Here is a 27,500-nt window from a genome sequence, read left to right as displayed (position 1 = left end):
TCAGGCATTCGGTGAGGCCATTGCAGCTAGGTTTCTCCCTCCATTTATAGTTTTGCTTTTATTTTTATAACTTTAAAAACTGTTACTTTTAACTTTGTGGAAGAAAATTTTGAACCCTAGTTTGGTGTGCACCCAGCAAGAGATGAAGGTTCGGAGGCTAAAGGCTGAACTAACAGTATTACTCCCTGAATTAGTGTGGAGTCTTTTGTCCTGCTAAGCATATATTAATGAATGAATATGAAATTTGATAAACCTTTCGTGAGATGCAAGAATATTATACTGTAATTGACCTTGAGCATTAAAGAAATGTTCGGATAAAATTAACAAATAACATTTAAGTTTCCTGTAACAAATAAGTATGTACTAAATTTTAAGAATTTAGAATGTAGCAAAACTAAGCAGGAGGTAGGGAGCATGCAAACTAAGCAGCTTGAAAATAGTTTGAAGTAGCAAAAGTGTTTAATATTTTGATAAAAGAAAATACAGCTTAAATGCTCTCTCCAGAAATAAATCGGTTGTGCAACTAACTGATGGGCCAGTTTGTAACTAAGTGCTTAGTATGAGTTTTAAGTCATGTATACATGGGTCAATGGAGCTGATGGACTGCCACTAAACTTAGTGGACTTGGTCACTCAAGACCATACTAAGTAATTCCGTTTTACCTTATCCTGTTCACCACAAAATGTAACCAATCATGGTAAAGGTCTTTGCTGAAACTATTAATTTTTGGAACTATTGTGTGATTGATGAAGTGTATATAGGAACACAGTATTAGTTCCTCTTTGCAATACTTACTTACTGCCCCTTGGTGTGCATATGTCATGAGAAGTATTAGAGAAAAATAAAGAAGACTGGTTGGTGCTTCATTACACATGTATTCATTACCTCCAAATTATAAAAGAGAAAGGGGGTCAACCCAGTTGGGGGGGGACAGTCATTTCTTCCACAATTTCAAGAGACTTTTTCAGCTATATCCTCCTTGTGACTGATTGTGTACAAATTGAAGAATTACCCATACAGTACCCAAGAAATACAGAATAAGCTTCATCTTCATTGCACAAATTAGCTTTAAAAAGTAATTTTAAAATACTAACATTTAGTAAAATAAAGTTTAATTACAAATATTGCAAAAATAATCTGTGGCCAAAAATATATACAGGTCAAATCCTGTTATATTGAATACCGAAGTAATGAAATTTTCAGAATTATGAATACTTTTTGTTGGCCCAAACAAATGTTCATATAACATCATGTTAAATGAATTTCATTTTAATCAAATGTAAATTTCAGTGTAACAAATGTTTTTTTGACCAAAAATGGCCAATGAAGAAAATAATAAGATGCAAAAATTACTTAATGCCGTGCACACACTTTTGCCGAGTTGTGGGAACTTATTGTAGCTGATCCTTGATGATCTTCTCAACACTGACTCTGACGATTATGCTTGATTCATCAAGGAGGAAAAGCAATGACGAGATGTTCTGGTGATCACACAGGACCCCCGTCCGCTTTGATGATCATGTTAAATTCACCAAAGGGGAAGCAGGTTGCGCTAAATTCACAGAAGAGGGAAGGTAGGTCGCAAACACACTGGCATGTGAAAAACTGGGTCATAACACAACAGAAGTTGGGAAAATGTAATTAATTCATATATTTGATAATGTATTCTTATTATACTGTATGCATTAATTTTCAACTTTCTGAAGGAGCAGCATGCATAGCACTATAAACAGGTAAATATGAGGAGAAGAGGGTGCTCTGATTATAAACTATGACAGGTATACCATACCATTTTTATTGTGTGATTATGGTTAGTTGATTTGCTTTGTTGTTGCATTTGCATGTATTGCACATAACCAGTCTGTTAGCATTTAAACCAAGTCAAGTATATTGTCATATGTGCATAGTACAGTGAAATTCATACTTGCATACCTTCTCAGAACAGCTGACAAAACCAGAAACAAAGAAATAAATTAGTATGCAAATAAATAAATAAAAAGAATTTTTCATATGTCATCCGCAGTAAGCAATTGAAAGGTACTCTGGTTGTTGCTGTGATCAAAACAGGAAAAGAAAACATTATTTTCTACTTCATAACAACACAAAAATAATACTTGACTGCATTTTACTTTGTAGTCCTTAAGCATCCTTAATCCCTGCCAGAGTTTTACACAAATTGTTACAGCTGCTAAATTCCATCATAAGTTTATTGCCATACTGATATTTAGCCATTTTGATTGCTTTTCCAAGTTTGTATCCGCATTTCTTATATTTTTCGATGGCAGTATTTTGCAAAGCATTGATGTACACCTTTAGAAAATTCCTGATGGCAGTGGTAATCCATGGTTTCTTAATTTGGAAATTGTTTTCACAGGCTCACAGTCATCCACACATTTTTTGATGAATCCCATTATAACAAATGCATACTCATCCAGATCTAATGAGGAATCCCCAATTTACAGAATCAAAGCAGTTGTAGAATTTATCCTGCGCTTCTTTGGCTCAGCCCTGTACCACTGCTATTGGCAGCTCCTCATACTTCAATCTCAGTTTGTAAGCAGACAGAAGGAGTGCTAACAGGTTATGTGATCGTCTGAAACTGTTTTTTGTTTTGAAGGTAGAAGACTAGCTGCAGAAAACAATAAAGAGCAAAACTAACGCTCGTTACAATACAGGGGTTGCGAAATTTTAATTCAATATTGTAGTCTACTGGGATACCGTCTTTGCGAACCTGGTAGTGCAGGTATGCTTTCTGGTAGCTCAGCTTTATACGAGTAAGCTCTGACTGCTGAAAAGAGTTTCCTGCAGCATCAGTGTACATTTTTGTTTCCAAGTTACACAATTCATGAAATGACTCAGCACTCTTTCAGCATTTGCTAGATCTCGCAGGCTGACTAGTACAATAAGCAGTCTATTGTTACTGTGCTTTCTCACCTTTTAATTAGTAAAATTAACTTTTCCTGAAAACAGTGGGCAACTTTTATCTCTGGTTTCTGGATGCTCTCTGCAGACAGTGTGATGCTGCCCTCGCAACCAGTGCAAACGTTACAGGTATGAGCAAGGATTTAGAAGGTGGTTGCACAGTGCTGCCTTTAAAAACAACACCAAATGTACATTAAGAATTGGGTATTTTGCTTTCTAGGGCCAATTTAGAATCGCCAATCCACCTAACCAGCATGTCTTTGGACTGTGGGAGGAAACCGGAGCGCCCGGAGGAAACCCACGCAGACACGGGGAGAACATGCAAACTCCACGCAGGGAGGACCCGGGAAGCGAACCCAGGTCCCCAGGTCTCCCAACTGCGAGGCAGCAGCGCTACCCACTGCGCCACCGTGCCGCCCAAGTGTGTGCTTGGTGTGTGGGTGTGTTTGTGTGTGTCCTGCGGTGGGTTGGCACCCTGCCCAGGATTGGTTCCTGCCTTGTGCCCTGTGTTGGCTGGGATTGGCTCCAGCAGACCCCCGTGACCCTGTGTTCGGATTCAGCGGGTTGGAAAATGGATGGATGGATGGGATATTTTGCTTTCATCAGATTGTTTTTATTTAGAAAAATATTACATGGACCACAGATTTAAAACATCTGGTAGTTCATCAGGCTTTGCAAGTCTGTAGTTTGGTTGTCCAGAATTAAAAACTACCACTCTGTTCTATTTTAAATATTTAAGATGCAAAGTGTGCAAGTAACAAAGGTCAGGGGCTGGGAGGGTATGTGCAAAGCTACATTAAGTTTTGGTACCCCATCAGCAACAGGCACTGTGTGAACTTGCTCCATCATGTGTATTACAGTTGGGGTCTGCCATCCAGCACTCCACGGGAGAAAATGCCCTGTGCATGACCTCTCCCGTAGCCCTTCCAACAGGCATCCCATCCAGGCTGTCCATCACACCTGATATATTTGAAGTGGTTGCTTTTTTTTTTTTTTTAAAGAGATTTCTTAACACTAGAATTACCAAAGCCTACAAAAAAACTCGTAAAGCCGGCCCACCTTAAATCCCTTCAACCCTCTCCATTAGCGTCTTTTGTCTTGTAAATATGCCAATCAAGATGAGCAGCAAGCAGCCTGCTATACCATCCCCCCATCGCCGCAGAACGTGCACAAAGTTCTCCCAGCTTATGCCTCGATTATCTGGGAGTGAAGTGCTGCAGTTTTAGAGTGGAAATATGCATTTCATGTGTGTTCCGTTTCTACAATAATCTGTGTAAACACATTGATAAAACAGAAACGTTTTTCATATTTTAGTAATAAATGACAAAATGTAGGCATAAACTATATAATGTGTGAAGCCTGAAGTCCAAAGATCAAATAAAACACTTTCACAAAAGGTTCAAGGATGATACAACATTTTCTGTGGCGTAGCAGTAGGAATTGCTGACTTGTAATCAAGAGTCCCCCAGTTCGATCCTCACTGCCTCGTACATTTACCGTTTTGAGTAGTGAGCTGCTCTTATTGTTAATATTATGCAATAAACACATACATTTGGTTTGCATCTGTAACAGCCGCTGTACATTTATAGAACTTGTAAAAGTTAGCGTTTTTTTTTTTTCACTTTTATTCTGTCAATCACGATCACGATAAATACTACCACCCCACCCCACCAGGGATCTGACGCTGTTAGTTTTTATTTGAAACTGGGAATAACTGTAGATGTGAGTGGTGTTTTGAGACAATGGAACTCTACCTTCTCTGATCCATCCATCCATCCATTGTCTCCCGCTTATCCGAGGTCGGGTCGCGGGGGCAGCAGCTTGAGCAGAGATGCCCAGACTTCCCTCTCCCCGGCCACTTCTTCTAGCTCTTCCGGGAGGATCCCGAGGCGTTCCCAGGCCAGCCGGGAGACATAGTCCCTCCAGCGTGTCCTGGGTCTTCCCCGGGGCCTCCTCCTGGTTGGACGTGCCTGGAACACCTCACCAGGGAGGCGTCCAGGAGGCATCCTGATCAGTTGCCCGAGCCACCTCATCTGACTCCTCTCGATGCGGAGGAGCAGCGGCTCTACTCTGAGCCCTTCCTGTATGACTGAGCTTCTCACCCTATCTTTAAGGGAGAGCCCAGACACCCTGCGGAGGAAACTCATTTCAGCCGCTTGTATTCGCGAACTCGTTCTTTCGGTCACTACCCATAGCTCATAACCATAGGTGAGGGTAGGAACATAGATCGACCGGTAAATTGAGACCTTTGACTTATGGCTCAGCTCCTTTTTCACCACGACAGACCGATGCAGAGCCCGCATCACTGCGGACGCCGCAACGATCCGCCTGTCGATCTCACGCTCCATTCTTCCCTCACTCGTGAACAAGACCCCAAGATACTCCTCCACTTGAGGCAGGATCTCGCTCCCAACCCTGAGAGGGCACTCCACCCTTTTCCGGCTGAGGACCATGGTCTCGGATTTGGAGGTGCTGATTCCCATCCCAGCCGCTTCACACTCAGCTGCGAACCGATCCAGATAGAGCTGAAGATCACGGCCTGATGAAGCAAACAGGACAACATCATCTGCAAAAAGCAGTGACCCAATCCTGAGTCCACCAAACCGGACCCCCTCAACACCCTGGCTGCGCCTAGAAATTCTGTCCATAAAAGTTATGAACAGAATCGGTGACAATGGGCAGCCCTGGCGGAGTCCAACTCACACTGGAAACGGGATCGACTTACTGCCGGCAATGCAGACCAAGCTCTGACACCGGTTGTACAGGGACCGAACCGCCCTTATCAGGGGGTCCGGTACTCCATACTCCCGGAGCACCCCCCACAGGATTCCCCGAGGGACACGGTCGAACGCCTTTTCCAAGTCCACAAAACACATGTAGACTGGTTGGGCGAACTCCCATGCACCCTCCAGGACCCTGCTAAGGGTGTAGAGCTGGTCCACTGTTCCGCGACCAGGACGAAAACCACACTGTTCCTCCTGAATCCGAGGTTCGACTATCCGACGGACCCTCCTCTCCAGAACCCCGGAAAAGACTTTTCCAGGGAGGCTGAGGAGTGTGATCCCTCTGTAGTTGGAACACACCCTCCAGTCCCCCTTCTTAAAGAGGGGGACCACCACCCCGGTCTGCCAATTCAGAGGTACTGCCCCCGATGTCTATGCGATGTTGCAGAGACGTGTCAACCAGGACAGCCCCACAACATCCAGAGCCTTGAGGAACCCAGGGTGAACCTCGTCCACCCCAGGGGCCCTGCCACCTCGGAGCTTTTAATTACCAATACCTCTGTTATGGACAGGCCCCCCCTGGAGTCCTCCAGCTCTGCTTCCTCTAAGGAAGACATGCTGGTGGGATTGAGAAGATCCTCGAAGTATTCCTTCCACTGGTCAATAAAGTCTGCAGTTGAAGTCAGCAGGGCCCCATCTCCACTGTACACAGTGTTGGTGGAGCACCGCTTTCCCCTCCTGAGGCGCCTGACGGTTTGCCAGAACCTTCTCGGTGCTGACCGAAAGTCGTTTTCCATGGCTTCCCCAAACTCCTCCCATGCCCGAGTTTTTGCCTCTGCAACAGCCGATGCCGCCACATGCTTGGCCCGCCAGTACCCCTCAGCTGCCTCTGGAGTCCCACTGGTCAACCAGACCTGATAGGACTCTTTCTTCAGCTTGACGGCCTCTCAAACCTTAGGTGTCCACCACCGGGTTTGTGGATTGCTGCCACGAGAGGCACCGACAACCTTGCGGCAACAGCTCCATTCTGTTGCTTCGACAATGGAGGCTCGGAACATGGCCCATTCTGACTCAATGTCCTTCGCCTCCCTCGGAATGAGGTTGAAGTTCTGCCAGAGGTGGCAGTTAAAGATCTTTCTGACTAGTTCCTCCGCCAGACATTCCACCAGACCCTCATTATACATATGGGTCTGCCTGGTCTGTCCGGCAGCCTCTCCCGCCATCTGATCCAACTTAGCACCAGGTGGTGATCAGTTGAAAGCTCAGCCCCTCTCTTCACCCGAGTGTTCAAGACATAAGGTCGCAGATCCGATGGAACGATTACAAAGTCGATCATCGACCTGCGACCTTGGGCATCCTGGCACCAAGTGCACTTATGGACACCCTTATGCTCGAACACGGTGTTCATTATGGACAGTCCATAGCCAGCACAGAAGTCCAACAACTGAACACCACTCGAGTTTAGATCAGGGAGGCCGTTCCTCCCAATCACACCTCTCCAGGTTTCACTGTCGTTGCCGACATGAGCGTTTAAGTCTCCCAGCAGGACAATAGAGTCCCCAGGAGTTGCACCTCGCAGCGCCTCTTCCAGGGACTCCAAGAAGGCTGGGTACCCTGAAATGCTGTTCAGCACATAAGTGCAAACAACAGTCAGAGTCCTTCCCCCAACTCAAAGGTGTAGGGAAACAACCCTCTCATCCAACGGGGAGAACCCCAATGTACAGGCCTTGAGCCGGGGTGCTGTAAGCAAGCCCACCCCTGCCCAACGCCTCTCACCCACAGCAACTCCAGAGTGGAACAAAGTCCAGCATCTCTCAAGAGGAATGGTTCCAGAGCTCAGACCATGCGTAGAGGTGAGCCCGACTATATCTAGCTGGGACCTCTCAACCTCTCGCACCAGTTCAGGCTCCTTCCCCACCAGAGAGGTGACATTCCATGTCCCAAGAGCCAGTTTCGGCAACCGAGGGTCGGAACGCCAGAGTTCCCGCCTTCGGCTACCACCCATATCGCATTGCACCCGACCCCTATGGCCTCTCTTGCAGGTGGTGGGCCCACAAGGGAGCGGAACCACGTTGCTCCTCCGGGCCGAGCCCGGCTGGGCCCCGTGGTCGAAGGTCCAGCCACCAGGTGCTCGCCGGCGAGCCCCTCCCCTGGGCCTGGCTCCAGGGTGGGGCCCCGGGTACCCTTTCCCGGGCAAGGGAAACGCAGATCCTTGGTTTAACTCCATATGGGGTTAAATGCCACAATGTTTTCCAAAATGTACTATACAGGTCATAAAATGAATAATTCCAAATATCATACATACAGTTAGGTCCATAAATATTTGGACAGAGACAACTTTTTTCTAATTTTGGTTCTGTACATTACCACAATGAATTTTAAATGAAACAACTCAGATGCAGTTGAAGTGCAGACTTTCAGCTTTAATTCAGTGGGGTGAACAAAACGATTGCATAAAGATGTGAGGCAACAAAACATTTTTTAACACAATCCCTTCATTTCAGGGACTCAAAAGTAATTGGACAAATTAAATAACTGGAAATAAAATGTTCATTTCTAATACTTGGTTGAAAACCCTTTGCTGGCAATGACAGCCTGAAGTCTTGAACTCATGGACATCACCAGATGCTTGGTTTCCTCCTTTTTAATGCTCTGCCAGGCCTTTACTGCAGCAGCTTTCAGTTGTTGTTTGTTTGTGGGCCTTTCTGTCTGAAGTTTAGTCTTCAACAAGTGAAATGAAGGCTCAATTGGGTTAAGATCAGGTGACTGACTTGGCCATTCAAGAATTTTCCACTTCTTTGCTTTAATAAACTCCTGGGTTGCTTTGGCTGTATGTTTTGGGTCATTGTCCGTCTGTATCATGAAACGCCACCCAATCAATTTGACTGCATTTAGCTGGATTTGAGCAGACAGTATGTCTCTGAAGACCTCAGAATTCATTTGGCTGCTTCTGTCCTGTGTCACATCATCAATAAACACTAGTGTCCCAGTGCCACTGGCAGCCATGCACGCCCAAGCCATCACACTGCCTCCACCGTGTTTTACAGATGATATGGTATGCTTTGGATAATGAGCTGTTCCACGCCTTTTCCATACTTTTTTCTTGCCATCATTCTGGTAGAGGTTGGTCTTGGTTTCATCTGTTCAAAGAATGTTTTTCCAGAACTGTGCTGGCTTTTTTAGATGTTCTTTAGCAAAGTCCAATCTAGCCTTTCTATTCTTGAGGCTTATGAGTGGCTTGCACCTTGCAGTGCACCCTCTGTATTTACTTTCATGCAGTCTTCTCTTTATGGTAGACTTGGATATCGATACGCCTACACCCTGGAGAGTGTTGTTCACTTGGTTGGCTGTTGTGAAGGGGTTTCTCTTCACCATGGAAATGATTCTGCGATCATCCACCACTGTTGTCTTCCGTGGACGTCCAGGTCTTTTTGCATTGCTGAGTTCACCAGTGCTTGCTTTCTTTTGCAGGATGTACCAAACTGTAGATTTTGCCACTCGTAATATTATAGCAATTTCTCGGATGGGTTTTTTCTGTTTTCGCAGCTTAAGGATGGCTTCTTTCACCTGCATGGAGAGCTCCTTTGACCGCATGTTGTCTGTTCACAGCAAAATCTTCCACATGCAAGCACCACACCTCAAATCAACTCCAGGCCTTTTATCTGCTTAATTGATAATGACATAACGACGGACTTGCCCACACCTGCCCATGAAATAGCCTTTGAGTCAATTGTCCAATTAGTTTTGAGTCCCTGAAATGAAGGGATTGTGTTAAAAAAATGCTTTAGTTACCTCACATTTTTATGCAATTGTTTTGTTCACCCCACTGAATTAAAGCTGAAAGTCTGCACTTCAATTGCATCTGAGTTGTTCCATTTAAAATTCATTGTGGTAATGCACAGAACCAAAATTAGAAAAAAGTTGTCTCTGTCCAAATATTTATGGACCTAACTGTACCTATGTCTCTGGTTTTTTTGTCAGTGCGGCTTTGACATCATGGACCAAAAGGTGCATACTAATTCATTGTGAGCAGGAACACTCGATAAAACTGAATAAAAAAAAAATCAAGTGACAGTTCTATAAATGTACAGCGGCTGTTACAGACGCAAACCAAATGTATGTGTTTATTGTATAATATTAACAACTAGCAAAATACCCGCGCTTCGCAGCGGAGAAGTAGTGTGTTAAAGAGGTTATGAAAAAGTAAAGGAAACATTTTAAAAATAACGTAACATGATTGTCAATGTAATTGTGTTGTCATTGTTATGAGTGTTGCTGTCATATATATATACATATACACATATACACACACATATACACACATATACAGATATATTATATATACATATACACATATATTTTTTATATATATATTTTTTATATACAGTAATCCCTCCTCCATCGCGGGGGTTGCGTTCCAGAGCCACCCGCGAAATAAGAAAATCCGCGAAGTAGAAACCATATGTTTATATGGTTATTTTTATATTGTCATGCTTAGGTCACAGATTTGCGCAGAAACACATGAGGTTGTAGAGAGACAGGAACGTTATTCAAACACTGCAAACAAACATTTGTCTCTTTTTCAAAAGTTTAAACTGTGCTCAATGACAAGACAGAGATGATAGTTCAGTCTCACAATTAAAAGAATGCAAACATATCTTCCTCTTCAAAGGAGCAAAAAAATCAATAGGGCTGTTTGGCTTGTAAGTATGCGAAGCACCGCGGCACAAAGCTGTTGAAGGCGGCAGCTCACACCCCCTCCGCCAGGAGCAGAGTGAGAGAGAGAGAGACAGATAAAAAAATCAATACGTGCCCTTTGAGCTTTTAAGTATGCGAAGCACCGTGCAGCATAGTTAAAAGCTGCACACAGAAGGTAGCAACGTGAAGATAATCTTTCAGCATTTTCAGACGAGCGTCCGTATCGTCTAGGTGTGTGAACAGCCCCCCTGCTCACACCCCCTACGTCAGGATCACAGATAGTCAGCGCAAGAGAGAGAGAAAGAAAAGTAAGTTGGGTAGCTTCTCAGCCATCTGCCAATAGCATCCCTTGTATGAAATCAACTGGGCAAACCAACTGAGGAAGCATGTACCAGAAATTAAAAGACCCATTGTCCTCAGAAACCCGCGAAGCAGCGAAAAATCCGCGATATATATTTAAATATGCTTACATATAAAATCCGCGATGGAGTGAAGCCGCGAAAGGCGAAGCGCGATATAGCGAGGGATTACTGTATATATATATATATATATATATATATATATATATATATATATATATATATATATATATATATATATATATATATATATATACATACATACATACATACATACATATACACACATAGATGCACTTACAATAACATAGAAATCAATATAAACAACATTAACATCATTATCATATGAGAATATGAAGTAATATATAAGAAGCACATTTCATATAAATATAAATTATTAAACAGTAAAATCTTCTTGTATAATTTGCTACCGTGGCTTTTCGTTGGTCTGTCCAGGATTTTAAATCACCTGTAGCTTGCAAATCGTTTCACCTATTGACTTGAAATCTGGTACACATATAATACGTCACGTCTGCTATCCGCTTTATGGGTGATGATTGTATTACTCTTTTTATGTTTATTTTATTTTAGAATCAACTCCTATCTGCGCACACCAGGGCGGCCGTGGGCAGATGCGTATGGTGTATTCACTCCATGTTATCGTGCATTGCGCTGTCACTGGTATTTTGATAAAAGAATTTGAACAATATATAAGAAGCGTATAAATTATTAAACAGTAAAACATTAACATTTAAGAAGTAAAGTTACATTGAGTACTACTGCAGTGCCTTCGGGTATACCTCATTTTTTGTTTGCCCATTACATGCTTAAATGTATACATTTTTTGGTGTACCTACCCGAGAACACGCGACATATAACCGAGCGTGGGAGAAGCATGGATTTTAAACACGCGTTGAGTTCATCTGCTGGTCTCCCTCGTGGAATAACTGGTAATGTTTGACTAAAATGTACAGCGAGTAAAACGACATTACCTCCTTTTTTTTTTTACGATCTCTGAGATCTTGCTTTTTTCGGTTCAAGGCTTCATAAGCTCTTTTATGTGCCATGGTGTACTTAATAAGTACTAATTATCCCAAACCATCATCTTTGAATGTTGCAAGACTTTCGCCTTGTATGTAGATCGGGGTAATTACATTCATTGCATTCCTAGTCTGAATCACAATCTGATTGTATGGGTGGTTACCTGGCACTGTAGGGTTGCCACCCGTCCTTTAAAATACGGAATCGTGCCGGGTTTGAGAATGAAATTGCGCGTCCCGTTTTGAATCAATACTGGACGTGATTTATCCCGTATGTTTTGTATCATTTTTTTTTAAAGCAGCGTCTCATGCAAATTATCCCACACGCATTTTATGAAGATGCCTCCTTTCCTACTTTGGATTGGGTAATACTTGATGTCATCGTTAGTTTGATTGGTGTTTTTAACTGTCCAGTGAGGAGGGCATGTCTTTTAAGTACAGTCTGCAAAGTGTTGGCACTGAGATGTTGTGTCAGCGCCATAGTTGAAGCCCCTAACGTTGCGGTCAGCAAGTCGGCTAACATCCGCCATGTGCCGTCTTTCAGTTGCGAGAAGCAGATCATAGAATGGTTGAAACTGTTGCCCCTAACGTTGCGCCACGGTGTGTGGTTCGTTTATACCTCGTGTCTTGTCATTAAACTTTTATCTCGCGAATATGTTATTGCAATCCGCAGCGGGAGCGTTTCTATAAACTTAATTGAAAGTTACGTTTTACACCGTGCTTTGTTTCCCTTATGAACATGCTTGTATGCTTAACTCGCTCCGTTCTCAATTGTTTAATTAATTTTTTGCTCTTCGCTGTTTGCGGCTGTTCCTCCATTTCCCCCTACTTCGTTCTTTTATCTCACGAATATGTTATTGCAATCCTTAACGGGAGCGTTTCAATAAACTGATTGAAAATAGTTTTGCATTTACCTTTTTAGTAAAAGGCGAGCTTTTAAGCCTGAGAAATCACCCCGTAAATGCACACGTTTAATTGGATATGTGTTAATATGTATGGTTACACAGTATTAAAAGACAGTGAACAACGTCAGTTACCTTTCTTCCTGCGTTTGATAAAAGGTGAGCTTTTAAGCCTGAGAAATCACCCCGTAAATGCACACGTTTAATTGCACATGTGTTAATATGTATGCTTACACAGTATTAAAAGACAGTCAAAAATTAACGTCATTTACCTTCGTTCCCGCGTGTGACTCGTGCTGTAAATCTCTTCCTTGTTTTTAGTTCACGTGATTACGTAGGAGGCGAGATGACGCGATACGTGACTCCGCCTCCTCCATTACAGTGTATGGACAAAAAATATGTTCCAGTTATGACCATTACGCTTTGAATTTCGAAATGAAACCTGCCTAACTTTTGTAAGTAAGCTGTAAGGAATGAGCCTGCCAAATTTCAGCCTTCCACCTACACGGGAAGTTGGAGAATTAGTGATGAGTGAGTCAGTCAGTGAGTGAGTGAGTCAGTCAGTCAGTGAAGGCTTTGCCTTTTATTATTATAGATTACAGCAGCTCACTACTCAAAACGGTAAATATACGTTAATCAGTTTTAAATTGAGCATCTAGAACTGATGCTTTTTGACAATGATGTGGGATAAATGGACAATAAAAAAAAAAAAAAAGGACCAGCCATCATGATTGACAATGCCACTAATATGATCCGTGTGGAACAGCTTATGGAGCTAATTAATGTCGGCTGTTCCGCACACACTCTCAATTTGGTCCCACAGGCTGCTATGAAACTTCCACCAAATGCCTGTATGCTGTAACGTATGAGGCGCTTTGCAAACTTTTTCCACCGTAGCAGTACATCTAGCCACATGCTTAAAGAGAAGCAACGTTTATTGGAGTTGCTAACATACAAACTTGCGATTTACGTGGTCACATGATGAGACGGCACATTGGAAATGCTAGAAATGTTTTTATAACAACAGCCAACCAGCCATATTAGCAGCTCTACATATAAGCAGTGAGGTTGCTCCCATTGTGACGGGCATGCAGAGCGCTTGTCTGCAACACATCCTCCATAGCTGCTGAGTCTATTTTTAATGTAGTGACATGTGATTGTCATATAGGAACCTGCTGCCCTGGATGTTCAGGTGTCACAAATTAGGGCTATTCTCTCTGCTGACCTGAGAAATATGAAAATCTTAAGCAAAGCATTGTCACAAAGCCTGGGTATGATAACTTTATTGTTTGCTTTCTGTTTGGGATAGCACACACCAGTTCCAAAACCTGTATCATTTGTCAAAAGCCCTCATTTTCAAGAACAGTGCAGGGTCTTGTATCTTTACAGATAAAAACTGCTACAGATTGTTATTTTTGGGCATGAGGCATATTAACTCTTTCAGGGCTGATGTCGACTTTTGTCAAAATTCGGGGGTAGAGGACAGTAATCAGCTGTAAACTGCAACAAAACTCGCCGTTACGTTTTAGTTCGACTCTTTCCTAGAAGAAAAGCTACATAGCTTTGCTGATTTTCTCTACTCGTGCGTGAGTAGTGAAGAGCAAACAACCTCTAAAATGGCATTGACATCTGGCGAGAGACCAAAGCGAGTGTCCAAAGCAAAATACTCAGTGGACCTTTTACGTAATTTTGTTGAATAGGTTACTCTGACTTGTCGGACTCTGAGTTTGATGCAGGTGCTCTGGAGATGGATATCGAAAATGAAAGTGAGGTACCAGCATCATCTGATCGGTCCACAGCTGATCGTGGTGCTGAACACTTTCGTGTAGCTGATGCGCCTACAGCGTTCACCTGGGAGGACCACCACTTATGATGACAAGACGTACAAACCATATTGTGTCACACTGCGACTGCCACCACTCCGCCCACCTGTTGTGAAAAGACAGCCAGCCCACCGTGTATTCCTGCTGACCATCAAGGTGTTCCAGCACAGCCGATGCCAAACATGCGCCAACAGCAGCCACAGCACATAGCAGCAGATGTTTTATGTTGATTTGTGTGTGAAACCATTGCTCTGTGTGCTTTTCAGAAAACCAAGTTTACTGGAAAAAATATTCAGCCCTCAAAGAGTTAAATCGAAGCTTGGAGCTACCCACCAATTCCAGTGTAGATTGTTTAGTCTCTACTCATTTGGACTTTGAGTGAGATTACATTTATGTGTGATGTTGGGATTAAATAATTTTTCACATTTGTTGTATTACAACAATACTTCATTTCTGAGTTGTACAGCTTAAATATGGATTTGCTTTTATCTAGCTGTTCTTTACGTATTATTTGAATCTGTAGGAAGTCCACACATGTGATTTAACACTAGAATTACCAGAGCCTATGAAAAAACTCGTATATCCGGCCCACCTTAAATCGCTTCTTAAAACCTTTCTCACCTCTCCGCCAGCGTCTTTTGTCATCTAAATGTACTGATAAAGACAAGCTGCCAGCAGCCGGCTATTCCATCCCCCCAACGACTTAGAACGTAAACAAGCTTTTCCCAGCTCTTGCCTTGATTGATTACCTGGGAGTGAAGTGGAGTTTTAGAGTAGAAATAATAGATTGTTATTTGGAACACACGCATTTCATATGTGTTGCATTTCTACAGTAATCTGTGTAAACACATTGTTAAAACAGAAACGTGTTATATATTCTAGTAGCAATTGACAAAATGTAGGCATAAACTATATAATGTATGAAGCCTGAAGTCCAAATATCAAAGAAACACTTTCACAAAAGGTACAAAAAAAAGCCACCGCCAAAAAAACCCGCCTTAGTGTGAGACATTGATATGAATTAACTATCACTTCTTCCGTGGCGTAACAGTATCAGTCGCTGACTAGGAATCAGAAGCTCATGAGTTCGATCCTGCACAACTCCCATTTGAGAAGTGTTCTTATTTTCACTATTTTAGAATAAAAAGATACATTTGATTTCAGTCAGTAACAGCTGGTGTAATTTATGATATTTGTAAAGGTTAGCTTTATTTTTTTAAATTCACTTTTCATTGTCTCAGTCGCGTTCAGGATCCATCCCTACCGCCCCCCACCTGACACTGCTGTTTTTACATAAAGACTCGCTATAGTTCTGCAGTGTATCACGATACATACGACCGCGTGTTTTTTTCCTCCAGTATTGCCAGTCCCCACGTGTTGCTGTATGCTGTTTCTTTTGTACTCCAGGACATGCAGAGGAAAGCATAGTAAAGAGCAGTAACTTCAGCGCTATATGCAATCATCAGACACTCCCCATCTGACACTGCTAAAGCTCTGCAGTGTACTTGTGACTGCATTGTCGTACCAATGCTTGCGAACTGAAGTGTCTGCATGCACTTTTCGTGGCATTATACGTGTATTTTTGAGCATGCCCATGTAGCTCAAACACAGGAACATATGTTGATGTAAAAGTATAACAAAACAAGTGCACTTTTATTCAAGACTATAACCGAAGAAAAAAGAAAGCAAGTTACAGTAGGTGGAATGCTAAGAACTGCTGATTTCCATTCTGTGCTATATAACTGTTAACATTTGAATCTGATGATTGCATATAGCGCTGTCTGATTTAGTGTGCGCAAGAACATGCAGGTGGCCAGGTGCTGAGTGCTACAACGCACATTTTAAAAAAAGAAAGAGACAAATATATGTGACGTTTTGAAGAAATCATTTTATGACGCGAATAGTACCAATCAGAAAACATCGTCGAAGTAATGCAATATTACTTGAAAACGAACAGCGTCAGGTTGGGTGTGAAGTTATACTGGCGCTGTTTGAGTCAGATCAGAAGCTGAATAAGCTGAAAAAGCTCCTGTTCTGACTCTAAGTAAAAAAGCATGAATTAATCAACAGAAATAACTGCGATTGACATTTTAAAGTTAACGATTTACAGTGCATACCAATTTATAAATTCAATGTCCGTTTGAGGAAAAAAAAAACACTTTCTTCAAAGCTGGGAATCGAACTCGCGTCTCTGTGGCACAGTAAGGCAGTGGTGCTCCAAGTCAACAAACCGTCCTTATAACTTATTTTTTTCAAGATCCATAACACACAGACAGACAGAGCACTGCATAATACAGAGACAGACAGGCAGAGATATACAAACAAACAGGGAAGGCACATGTACTGAAAGAAAAAAAAAATCAACATGCGCGTTGTTTCTGCAGCACTGAATAAGCTCCCCCAATCTGACTCTCTAAGTAACAGCACAAGTACAGACACAAATCAAGTGCATGTGTGTACTGTATAATATTAACAAAAAGAGCAGCTTACTACTGAAACGGCAAATATAGGAGTGAGTGGGGATCGAACCAGGACTCTTGATTACACTTGGTTTGCGTCTGTACTTGCGCTGTTACTTAGAGAGCCAGATCGGGGGAGGGGTGATGTTAGAGCGGGTGCGCTTATTCAGTGCTTTTTCTTTCAGTACGTGTGCCTTCCCTGTTTGTTTGTATATCTCTGCCTGTCTGTCTCTGTATTACGCAGTGCTCTGTCTGTCTGTGTGTTATGGATCTTGAAAAAAATAAGTTATAAGGACAGTTGTTCATGTTAATTGCAGTCTCAATTGTTAAAAAATATTTTAAAAGGAGCATCCCACATGAAAATATAACGTTCTCATTAACTGACAGTGCATACCAATTTACAAATTTTATGTCCGTTTGAGGTTAAAAACAAAAAAAAGAAGTAACACTTTATCCCCAGCGGGGAATTGAACTCATGTTTGTGAGGCAAAGAAAAGCTACTCGGTCTGAGAAGCAAATCTTAGCGGGCTACGCCACGGAAACTGTTATATGGTGTGTGAAGCTTTTGTGGAAGTGTTTATTTGATCTTAGGAACTCGGGCTTTACACATTCTACATTTTGTAACATTTATTACTAAAATATGAAAAAGTTTCTGTTTTAGCAATGTGTTTACACAGATTACTATAGAAACGGAACACGCATGAAATGCAAGTATTCCAAATAGCGATCTATTATTTCTATTCTAAAACTCCAGCAGTTCAGTCACTCCCAGGTAATCAAACAAGCCATGAGCTGGGAAAACTTAGTGAACGTTCTGCAATGGTGGGGGATGGAATAGCCGGCTGCTCGCTGCTCCTCATAATCGGCACATTTAGAAGACAAAAGAGAGGTGAGAACGGTTTTAAGGTGGCCCGGATCTACGAGTTTTTTCGTAGACTCTGGTAATTCTAGTGTTAAGTGTCTGTCACTACTTGATTTTGAGGACACTCCATTTTATGCAGTCTTACCTGTAGCCAGACCCTCCCAAATCTACGTAACATAGTAAAGTGCTTTTTCCACAGAAAGTCATAACAGGCGCATTAGTGACTTCTGCTGGATCACACACCAAAAACAAACATAAGCAAAAACCTACATATACAAATTGAGCAGGATAGAAATTCACAAGATTTAACGAAAAAAAGTGATTAATCAGAAAATCAACATTTTTATGCAGGCCTACTGATGATTCTGTATAGCATCCAAGTTCTGACTGAACGTCTAAACAAATAACTAAAAGTAAGTTAAAAATACTAATTGTAAATGACAAACATGTCATTGCAGAATTTATATGGATCACAATACTGAATCAAACATTATTCTTCACACATCCATTTTGAAATGTTACTGTTAATATTGTCTTAACAAATTCAGTAAAATCTTGTTAGCCATCAAAATGTCACTTCAGTTGCACCCCAAACACTGACAGTACATGGACTGGAGGAAATTGGAGTCGGTATTTAGAGAGAACCCTTGTGGACATAGCCTTTTAGCAGCAGATTTTGCTAATTTCCACTACCAAGATTTAAGAAATTTGAACGCAGATGTGTATTCTTGTCATAAGAATCACATCTTACCCCAAGAGACTGGGGTCAAACAGCCTCCCTTAATAGTCAACTATTGAATAATATGCAGAATTACATACCCACTGTTTTTACCAACATATATAGAAAATAATGCATTACAGCAGACGGATAAGTAAATGTTCATAATGTCACAGGGACAGAAATGCTCTTCTAATTGACCATTTTAGTTATCTTTCTCATTCTCATTCTCTTCTCAGCAACCTTTTGTGGCACTTGGTAGACTCTGGATGATAATCATATTGTCAGACATTTGTGGTATTCAGCTGGAATTGTACTGTATTTGCTGTTTGCCTATGCCAATATTAAATACAGAGTGAAGCAGATGGGCCAGATGACCAAGCACAGCTTCAATAGGGGACTAGAATTTATATTGTTTTAAGAAATACTTATGTATTAACAAATGAGGCAGATACACTTTTGTGTATATAATAGCAAGTTAGTTTGTGTTGCATAAAATGCTGGGAAGTGAAAGTTCTATTAATAAAATGAATAATAAAACCTGAAACAATAGGTAGAAGAGTGCATGATTTGCAGCCTTCTCAAATATATAAAAAAACATGAGAAAAGGTACATGTTTATTACATTTCTATATGCCATCACATATACAAAAACATCCTACCTGAGCTGAAACTTTTTCCTCTCTGAAAGATTTTTGCCAGGCAGAAACCTAAAAACAAAACAGTCAAATTGGCCTATTACTATAAGAATCACAAATGATGAGAAAAAAAAATCTTTTTATTGTACAAAAATATCAAAAAAATCAAAATCTGATAATACAGAATTTAAAAACGACTCCACTTACATAAAGAGGGCTTTAAAGAGGGTATTAATTGTTTCTGGCAAAATTTTAAATCTGCAATGACTATATCACTAATTTCACCTGTAAATCACAACTATTTTATTGCATAGGGTATTCATATTGGCAATGTTATCAGGAAAATAAATACTTCAACTTAGAGAAAACCACAGAAGAAATTTATGATACGAAATAAATTATTGAAAAACTAAAAAGGATAATAAAATCTTAACCAATACAAAATTGAGCTGTTGTTTTCTTTTTAAGTCTTTCTATTATATTAAAAAAAGTTCTCTGTCATATTCTCAATATTCAGACTTGACCATTCCCCTCCACATTGCTCGCCCAATTGCTACTCCTACTGCGCATGTCTTCCCTCCGTACCAACCTATGACGTTCTCAGCAGTGCTAACTCTCCCTTCAACACAGTCGGTTATAATGGCAAGGCAGAAAAGCAAATTATCTATGCAATAACATCGAATTTAAGATCACAATAGAAAAACAGCAGCAAGAGTTGATAATGAATAGTGCTGGCTGGTATGACCAAAATTCTATATCACAGTATTTTTCAAAATTATACCGGTTTCACGGTATTGAACGGTATTTTTTACCCATGCATGAGTGGATGTTAACCTCATTTTCCACTGCAATTACTGGCGAAGTATAACCTATTCCACTGTCATGAGAATTGTACATTGTACAAAAAAACATTTTAATGTGCACACAAGTATATATACAGGTTTGCATGGCCCCATAAAGTGATAGTTTTCAAGGGGGTGGCACTAATGAAGAGAAGGAATCACATTGCATGACAGATGCAGTCAAAATATATAACCTTTTTATTGAACAAAGTTTGCAAACAACTTTACCATCATTAAACTGCATAATATTTAAACTAATAAATAATAACAATAAAATAAATAATAATAGTGCAGCTTCAAGTAATAATACTATTACTTCCAAGACTTCAAGCCCAGGTGCATTACACAGTATTCACCAAATTAAAATAAAACAAGTGCAACTTGGTGATGACATCTTCACCAACTGAACCATCATTAAGGCAAACTGCATTAATATGGACCTTGCTTCAAGCTAAGCTATATACATAAATAATAAAACTGCAACTTGCATTTATAATGCTATTTGGGGTATAGCTCTACAGAAGCGTAATAGGGCCATGGTGAAGAAAAAAAAACATGGACACAGTGAAGAAAAAAAAAAAAAAACTGTATGTCGAGATTAAAGTCAACATTTCCACTTTATTCTCATAGTTTATTTTGTCATTAAAGTAGAATGTCATAAACTAAACTTCATCCTAAAAATCAATGTTTAATTTACTAGATTTTCTCAAACCCCATCATAACTTAATGTAGTACATTAAATGCTTTGTGTTAAGTGTTCCCCGACCCAGTTGTTAATTGCTACGTGCTTGCACTAAGAGGAGGCGCAGGCAGCGTCTGAGCGGGCTTTCTTTATTGTATGTGTGCTATCTCTGTCTGACGTACCAAACACACAGTTCCTATCTTTCCTTTTTCTTTCTCCACATAACCAATCACCACACGATAAACGTCTTTGTGAAATTAAAACTAGTTATAAACTTAGACCACAGAGTGTTCAGAACTTCAAAAAAATCTTCGTTATACATGTTTAATTATGCCATCCATTCAGGGTTGCACCAATCCCAGCAAGCACTGTGTGCGAGGCAGGAGCAAATCCTGAACAGGGTGCCAGCACATCACAGGGTGAATACGAGCAATACATACACTAGCAGCGTCAATATAGCATAACAAAACCCCACACCCTACATGACTTTGAAAAAAACTGAAACACGCCGAGTAAACCCACCAGAAAAACATGCAAATTCAAGGCAGGGAACACCCCGGACACCCTTGCTGCAACGCAGCAGTGCACCCTCCACACCACTGTGCCCCCACATGATTAATACATGCTTTAATGCATTTCATTATGAAAATGATATCAAGTATTTATCTTAGCATTCTGAATATTCAGGGAGCAGAAATATCATGAAATTAATGCATTCTGTGAGGTGCCTGTGCCTCCTCTCCTCTTAGTGCAAGAGGAAGTCAGTTTAAGAAGCACGTAGCGATTAACATGGCTCGGGGAACACTTAACACAAAGCATTGAATGTTAAACATAACTTATGACAGGGTTTGAGAAAATCTAGTACGTTAAATATTCATTTTAAGATGAAATTTAGTTTACGATGTTCTACTTTAATGACAAATTACGAGAATAAAGTCAACATGTCGACTTTAATCTCGACAAACTGCAAGAATGAAGTAGAAATGTCGAGAATAAATTCAACATGTCGTCACACTATTACACAGTACCCAGGTACATTACACAGTATTGAAAAAAAATACAACAAGTACAACTTGATTTGCAGTATTATCCATTAGTATAGAAACAGTATTCACACATTTGAACATAATGGTCCACATCCGACCTTTTAAAACCAAAGTATCTCCAGACAACAGACACGGCTCCTTTTTACGGCAAAAGTTCTTCTGTGTCATCATGTTCAACTTTATCGTCTGCTACAGCTTCAGTTTCAGAATGTTCTCTGTCCATTTTCACCATTCAATACCTCCACTAATGCATGTACTCTGTTGCATGTTTAGCGGTGCAGCAGTGAAAAAGGTCCCCCCTTAAACAGTTTCCCGCTGCCCCACATTCCAATTATTGTTTAGGCTATTTAAACTGGTGTTGCGGAATAAGAAAAATCCATATCATAACAAAAATAAAAAACCGGTATAATGCCCAGCACTAATAATGAACACTGAAAAACAGAAAACGAACAAAAAAGAGCTGCATATCTATATATATAATTCACTAAAGCAGCCGACCATGGGCAGGCAAGACGCAAAACAGAGCCCCGCCCACCAACAATTCACTAAGCAGCTGTGTGCGCCGATGATTTCCGCACATGTTCAGTCTCTCCCTGTGCATTCCCTGTGCAGCGAGCGAGCGACACACACACACACACACAGGCACGTGAGAGAGAGACACACACATACACAGGCGCGTGAGACCATGGCAGGCAAGACACAAGACAGAGCCCCGCCCACCAACAATTCACTAAGCAGCCGTGTGCGCCGATGATTTCCGCACATGTTCAGTCTTTCCCTGTGCATTCCCTGTGCAGTGAGCGAGCGAGCCAGAGAGAGAGAGAGAGAGAGAAAGTGACACACACAGGCCCGCGAGAGAGAGACACACACACAGGCACGCGAGAGAGAGAGAGAGACACACACACACACACACACACACACACACAGGTGCGCGAGAGAGAGACACACACACAGGCGTGAGAGAGAGACACGCACACACACAGGCACGCGAGAGAGAGACACACACACAGGCACACGAGAGAGAAAGAGAGGGGGCTGGATGCATAAGGCAGAGAAGGCAGTTAAAGAATGCATCGGGCTTGATTTTGTTTTCACTTCTGTTTACAGCGATCGGTTCGTAGCGTGCATTGTTAAAGAATGCACCGGGCTTGATTTTGTTTTCACTTCTGTTTACAGCGATCGGTTCGTAGCGTGCATTGTTGCAATGTTACTTTTCTTGGTGGTTTATTAAATTATGGATTTTTCAAATGTTCATTTTTTCCCTGTGCTTAAAAGTCATTAAAAAAGTGTTTTTACCGAGCGGTTTGTAGCGCTATAGCGCAAACTCTTGTAGTGTTAAGTTTTCTCTGTTGTTCAAGGTTTTCTCAGTGTTGTTCAATGTTTTTATATTTAGTTTACTATTACGCTGTGCATTCTATAGTACAGCCAGTTTTCAGCCAAGGACAATTGTATGTTGCTCTCTCCAGAGTTCCATCTTTTCATTCACTCACAGTCATATCCTCAAACCCACCCCATTTGGACAACTGTATCTTTCAGGAAGTGTTCACACATCAATAAATAATTATGCGGCGTAGGAATAAAGAACTAAGAGAATCTATACTAATAAAAGACAAAGCCCTCACTGACTGACTGACTGACTCATCACTAATTCTCCAACTTCCCGTGTAGGTAGAAGGCTGAAATTTGGCAGGCTCATTCCTTACAGCTTACTAACAAAAGTTAGGCAGGTTTCATTTCGAAATTCTACGCGTAATGGTCATAACTGGAACCTCTTTTTTGTCCATATACTCTAATGGAGGAGGCGGAGTCACGTATCACGTCATCACGTATTACGCCTCCTACGTAATCACGTGAAGTGAAAACAAGGAAGAGATTTACAGCACGAGTCAAACGCGGGAACGAAGGTAAATGACATTAATTGTTCAGTGTCTTTTAATACTGTGTAATTGTTGAGTGTCTTTTAATACTTTGTAAGCATACATATTAACAGATGTGCAATTAAACGTGTGCATTTACGGGGTGATTTCTGAGGCTTAAAGCTCGAAGTGATCACTCGAGTGAAGGCAGCTTCACAAAAAAAACAGATCCTTAACAAACTGTTATTGGTATATTTTACCTCAATTTTAAAAGGTTTTCTTTTCTTCTTAATAAAAATTTAAAAGCAGAACTTCGCCAGTGCGAACTGCGGGGATTTGAGCGACTGACGCATACAGACATATTCATGAGTGCAGGTACTTCGGAAAGAAAGCAACGTGTAAACCTAAAGTTTAAATTAAGTTCATAGACCTACAAAAGGTTGCCATTGATTTGAGGCAAGATTGCTTTTCTCCTGTACAACTATACGTTGCATTCTCAAGATTGTGCTTGCACTGCTTGGTCATATTACAACCGGAGTGCTGAACTGACAACGTGATATACAAACAGAACAATCGTAAAAACAGGATTAAATAAAAAGGCTGCTTCCGTTGGAAAAGCAACGAAAAAGGAAGACCTTATATGACATTCGTTTATAAAACAGCGGAGAGGCTGTGTGAAGTCAGTTTCACAAAAAAACACATCCTTAACAAATTGTTATTAGTATATTTTCACTCAATTTAAAAAGGTTTTCTTCTTAATAAAAATTTAAAAGCAGTACTTCGCCGCTGCAAAGCACGGGGATGTATATGTATAGATAGATAGATAGATAGATAGATAGATAGATAGATAGATAGATAGATAGATAGATAGATAGATAGATATCTCTATCTATCTATCTATCTATATATATATATATATATATATCTATCTATCTATCTATCTATATATATATATATATATATATATATATATATATATATATATATATATATATATATATATATATATAGATAGATATCTCTATCTATCTATATATATATATATATATATATATATATATATATATATATAGATAGATATCTCTATCTATCTATATATATATATATATATATATATATATATATATAGATAGATATCTCTATCTATCTATCTATATATATATATATATATATATATATATATATATATATATATATATATATATAGATAGATATCTCTATCTATCTATCTATCTATCTATCTATATATATATATATATATATATATATATATATATATATATATATATATATAGATATCTCTATCTATCTATCTATCTATCTATCTATATATATATATATATATATATATATAGATAGATAGATAGAGATATCTATCTATATATATATATATATATATATATATATATATATATAGATAGATATCTCTATCTATCTATCTATATATATCTATATATATATATATATATATATATCTATATCTATATCTATATATATATATATATATATCTATATCTATATATATATATAGATATATATATCTATATATATATATATCTATATATATATATATATATATATAGATATAGATATAGATATAGATATAGATATAGATATATATATATATATATATATATATATATATATATATATATATATATATATATATATAGATAGATATACTAGCAAAATACCCGCGCTTCGCAGCGGAAAAGTAGTGTGTTAAAGAGGCTATGAAAAAAAAAAAAGGAAACATTTTAAAAATAACGTGATTGTCAATGTAATTGTGTTGTCATTGTTATGAGTGTTGCTGTCTTTTATATGTATAATATACACACACACACACACATAAACATATATATACATATACAAATTTACATATCTACATATATATATATATATGGACATATATATATACATACATACATTCACATACATATATATATATATATACTGTATATATATATATATATATATATATATATACTGTATATATACATATGTACTTATTGGCTCCTGTATTTAGGATATGGCAGGTTGGATAATGGACGGATGGACATCTGTATGCATAGCTGTATTTGCCCGTTTTCGTTTTTTTTCTTTGTTCAGTAATATTTCAGTAAACCCGGAGCTTGTCAGTTCAAATCGTGGTACTGACACCACTGTGTGACCCTGAGGAAGTCACTTCACCTGCCTGTGCTGCAAAAAACAAAAGTAATGTAACAAATTGTACCTCAGATGTTGTAAGTTGGTGGAATAAAGGCATAAGTAAAATAGATAAATATGTATTATACACATAGGAACTATTCATTTATTTTCAGTTAAGTCATCTGCAGCAAACTTTTATAAATGAGGGTTTCTGATTTTTAGATAGTGCAAACTGTTTCTTCTTCATTGACGTTTTCTCTTGGAGAGCTTTTTTCATTTCATTGAAAATGAAAGCAGCAGCTGCTAAAATATGTATCTTTCTTATTAATTTTTCAACATTGTGTAAAATAAATGTATAAAGTAACATAAAAGGTTTAAATACTGGTTATTCTTTTACACTAAAATATTACTAAAGAGATACAAAAAAAGTAAAATGGATATGTTCTTTTTCTTTAAGGAGATTAAATATTACTGAAGAAAGAAAAAAAAAAATTAAACAGCCAAATGGGGCTATGCATACGAACTTAAAAGGTTTAAATAAAACAGAAATATATATTTTATTTTTACTTGCTTAACTTGTGGAGGGTGTATCCTGTAGCAAAGCCCTAACTTTTTTCGTGAAAGTCCGTTTCAGTCAATAAGTCTTAAAAAAACGTGTAAAGATATTGACAATAAGGTAAGTCATCTGCAGCAAAGTTTTATAAATGAGGGTTTCTCCTTTTTAGATAGTGCAAACTGTTTCTTCTTCATTGACGTTTTGTCTTGGAGAGCTTTTTTCATTTCATTGAAAATGAAAGCAGCAGCTGCCAAAATATGTAGCTTTCTTATTAATTTTTCAACATTGTGTAAAATAAATGTATAAAGTAACATAAAAGGTTTAAATACTGGTTATCCTTTTACACTAAAATATTACTAATGAGATACAAAAAAAGTAAAATGGATATGTTCTTTTTCTTTAAGGAGATTAAATATCACTGAAGAAAGAAAAAAAAAATTAAACAGCCAAATGGGGCTATGCATACGAACTTAAAAGGTTTAAATAAAACAGAAATATATATTTTATTTTTACTTGCTTAACTTGTGGAGGGTGTATCCTGTAGCAATGCCCTAACTTTTTTCGTGAAAGCCCGTTTCAGTAAATAAGTGTTAAAAACAGGTGTAAAGATACTGACAATAAGCTACGCAAACGCAGGAAGACATGGAATCGTTTAAATCAAGTATCATTACATCTTCCTTTCTTAAAGAGAAGTAAGGCAGTACTTATAAGCTTACATATTTATATATAGACATACATATATATATATATCTATATATATATCCGAAGCCGTGCAAGCACACTCTTGAGAATGCAATGTATAGTTGTACAGAAGAAAAGCAATCTTGCCTCAAATGAATGGCAACCTTTTGTAGGTCTATGAACTTAATTTAAACTTTAGGTTTACACGGTGCTTTCTTTCCGAAGTACCTGCACTCATGAATATGTCTGTATGTGTCAGTCGGTCAAATCCACGCGCTTCGCACCGGCGAAGTACCGCTTTTAAATTTTTATGAAGAAGAAAAGAAAACCTTTTTAAATTGAGGGAAAATATACTAATAACAATTTGTTAAGGATCTGTTTATTTGTGAAGCTGCCTTTACTCGAGTGATCACTTTGACCTGACTTGGTGGCCAAGTATAAGCGTTACCTCGTAGGTAACCACCCATACAATCAGATTGTGAATCAGACTACGAATGCCGTGAATGTAATTACACACTCACTGCACTTGCTTACGGTAATCGAATC

At 39.3% G+C, this 27,500-nt stretch overlaps 1 protein-coding gene across 1 annotated transcript in view; it reads right to left on the bottom strand.

Annotated features, from left to right (window-relative positions):
- Positions 1-27,500, bottom strand: part of cerk (ceramide kinase) — a 191,243-nt gene that overhangs the window by 107,197 nt on the left and 56,546 nt on the right. The window contains exon 2 of the mRNA XM_051935160.1: positions 19,168-19,215. Coding sequence (XP_051791120.1) covers positions 19,168-19,215 — 48 coding nt within the window. The remainder of the gene's footprint in view (positions 1-19,167; positions 19,216-27,500) is intronic.

This window comes from Erpetoichthys calabaricus, chromosome 1 (genome assembly GCF_900747795.2).
Source record: "Erpetoichthys calabaricus chromosome 1, fErpCal1.3, whole genome shotgun sequence".
In the NCBI taxonomy this organism is placed as follows: Eukaryota; Metazoa; Chordata; class Cladistia; order Polypteriformes; family Polypteridae; genus Erpetoichthys; species Erpetoichthys calabaricus.
Note: the sequence above shows the minus strand (reverse complement) of the source record. Positions and strands in the feature narration are given on the sequence as shown.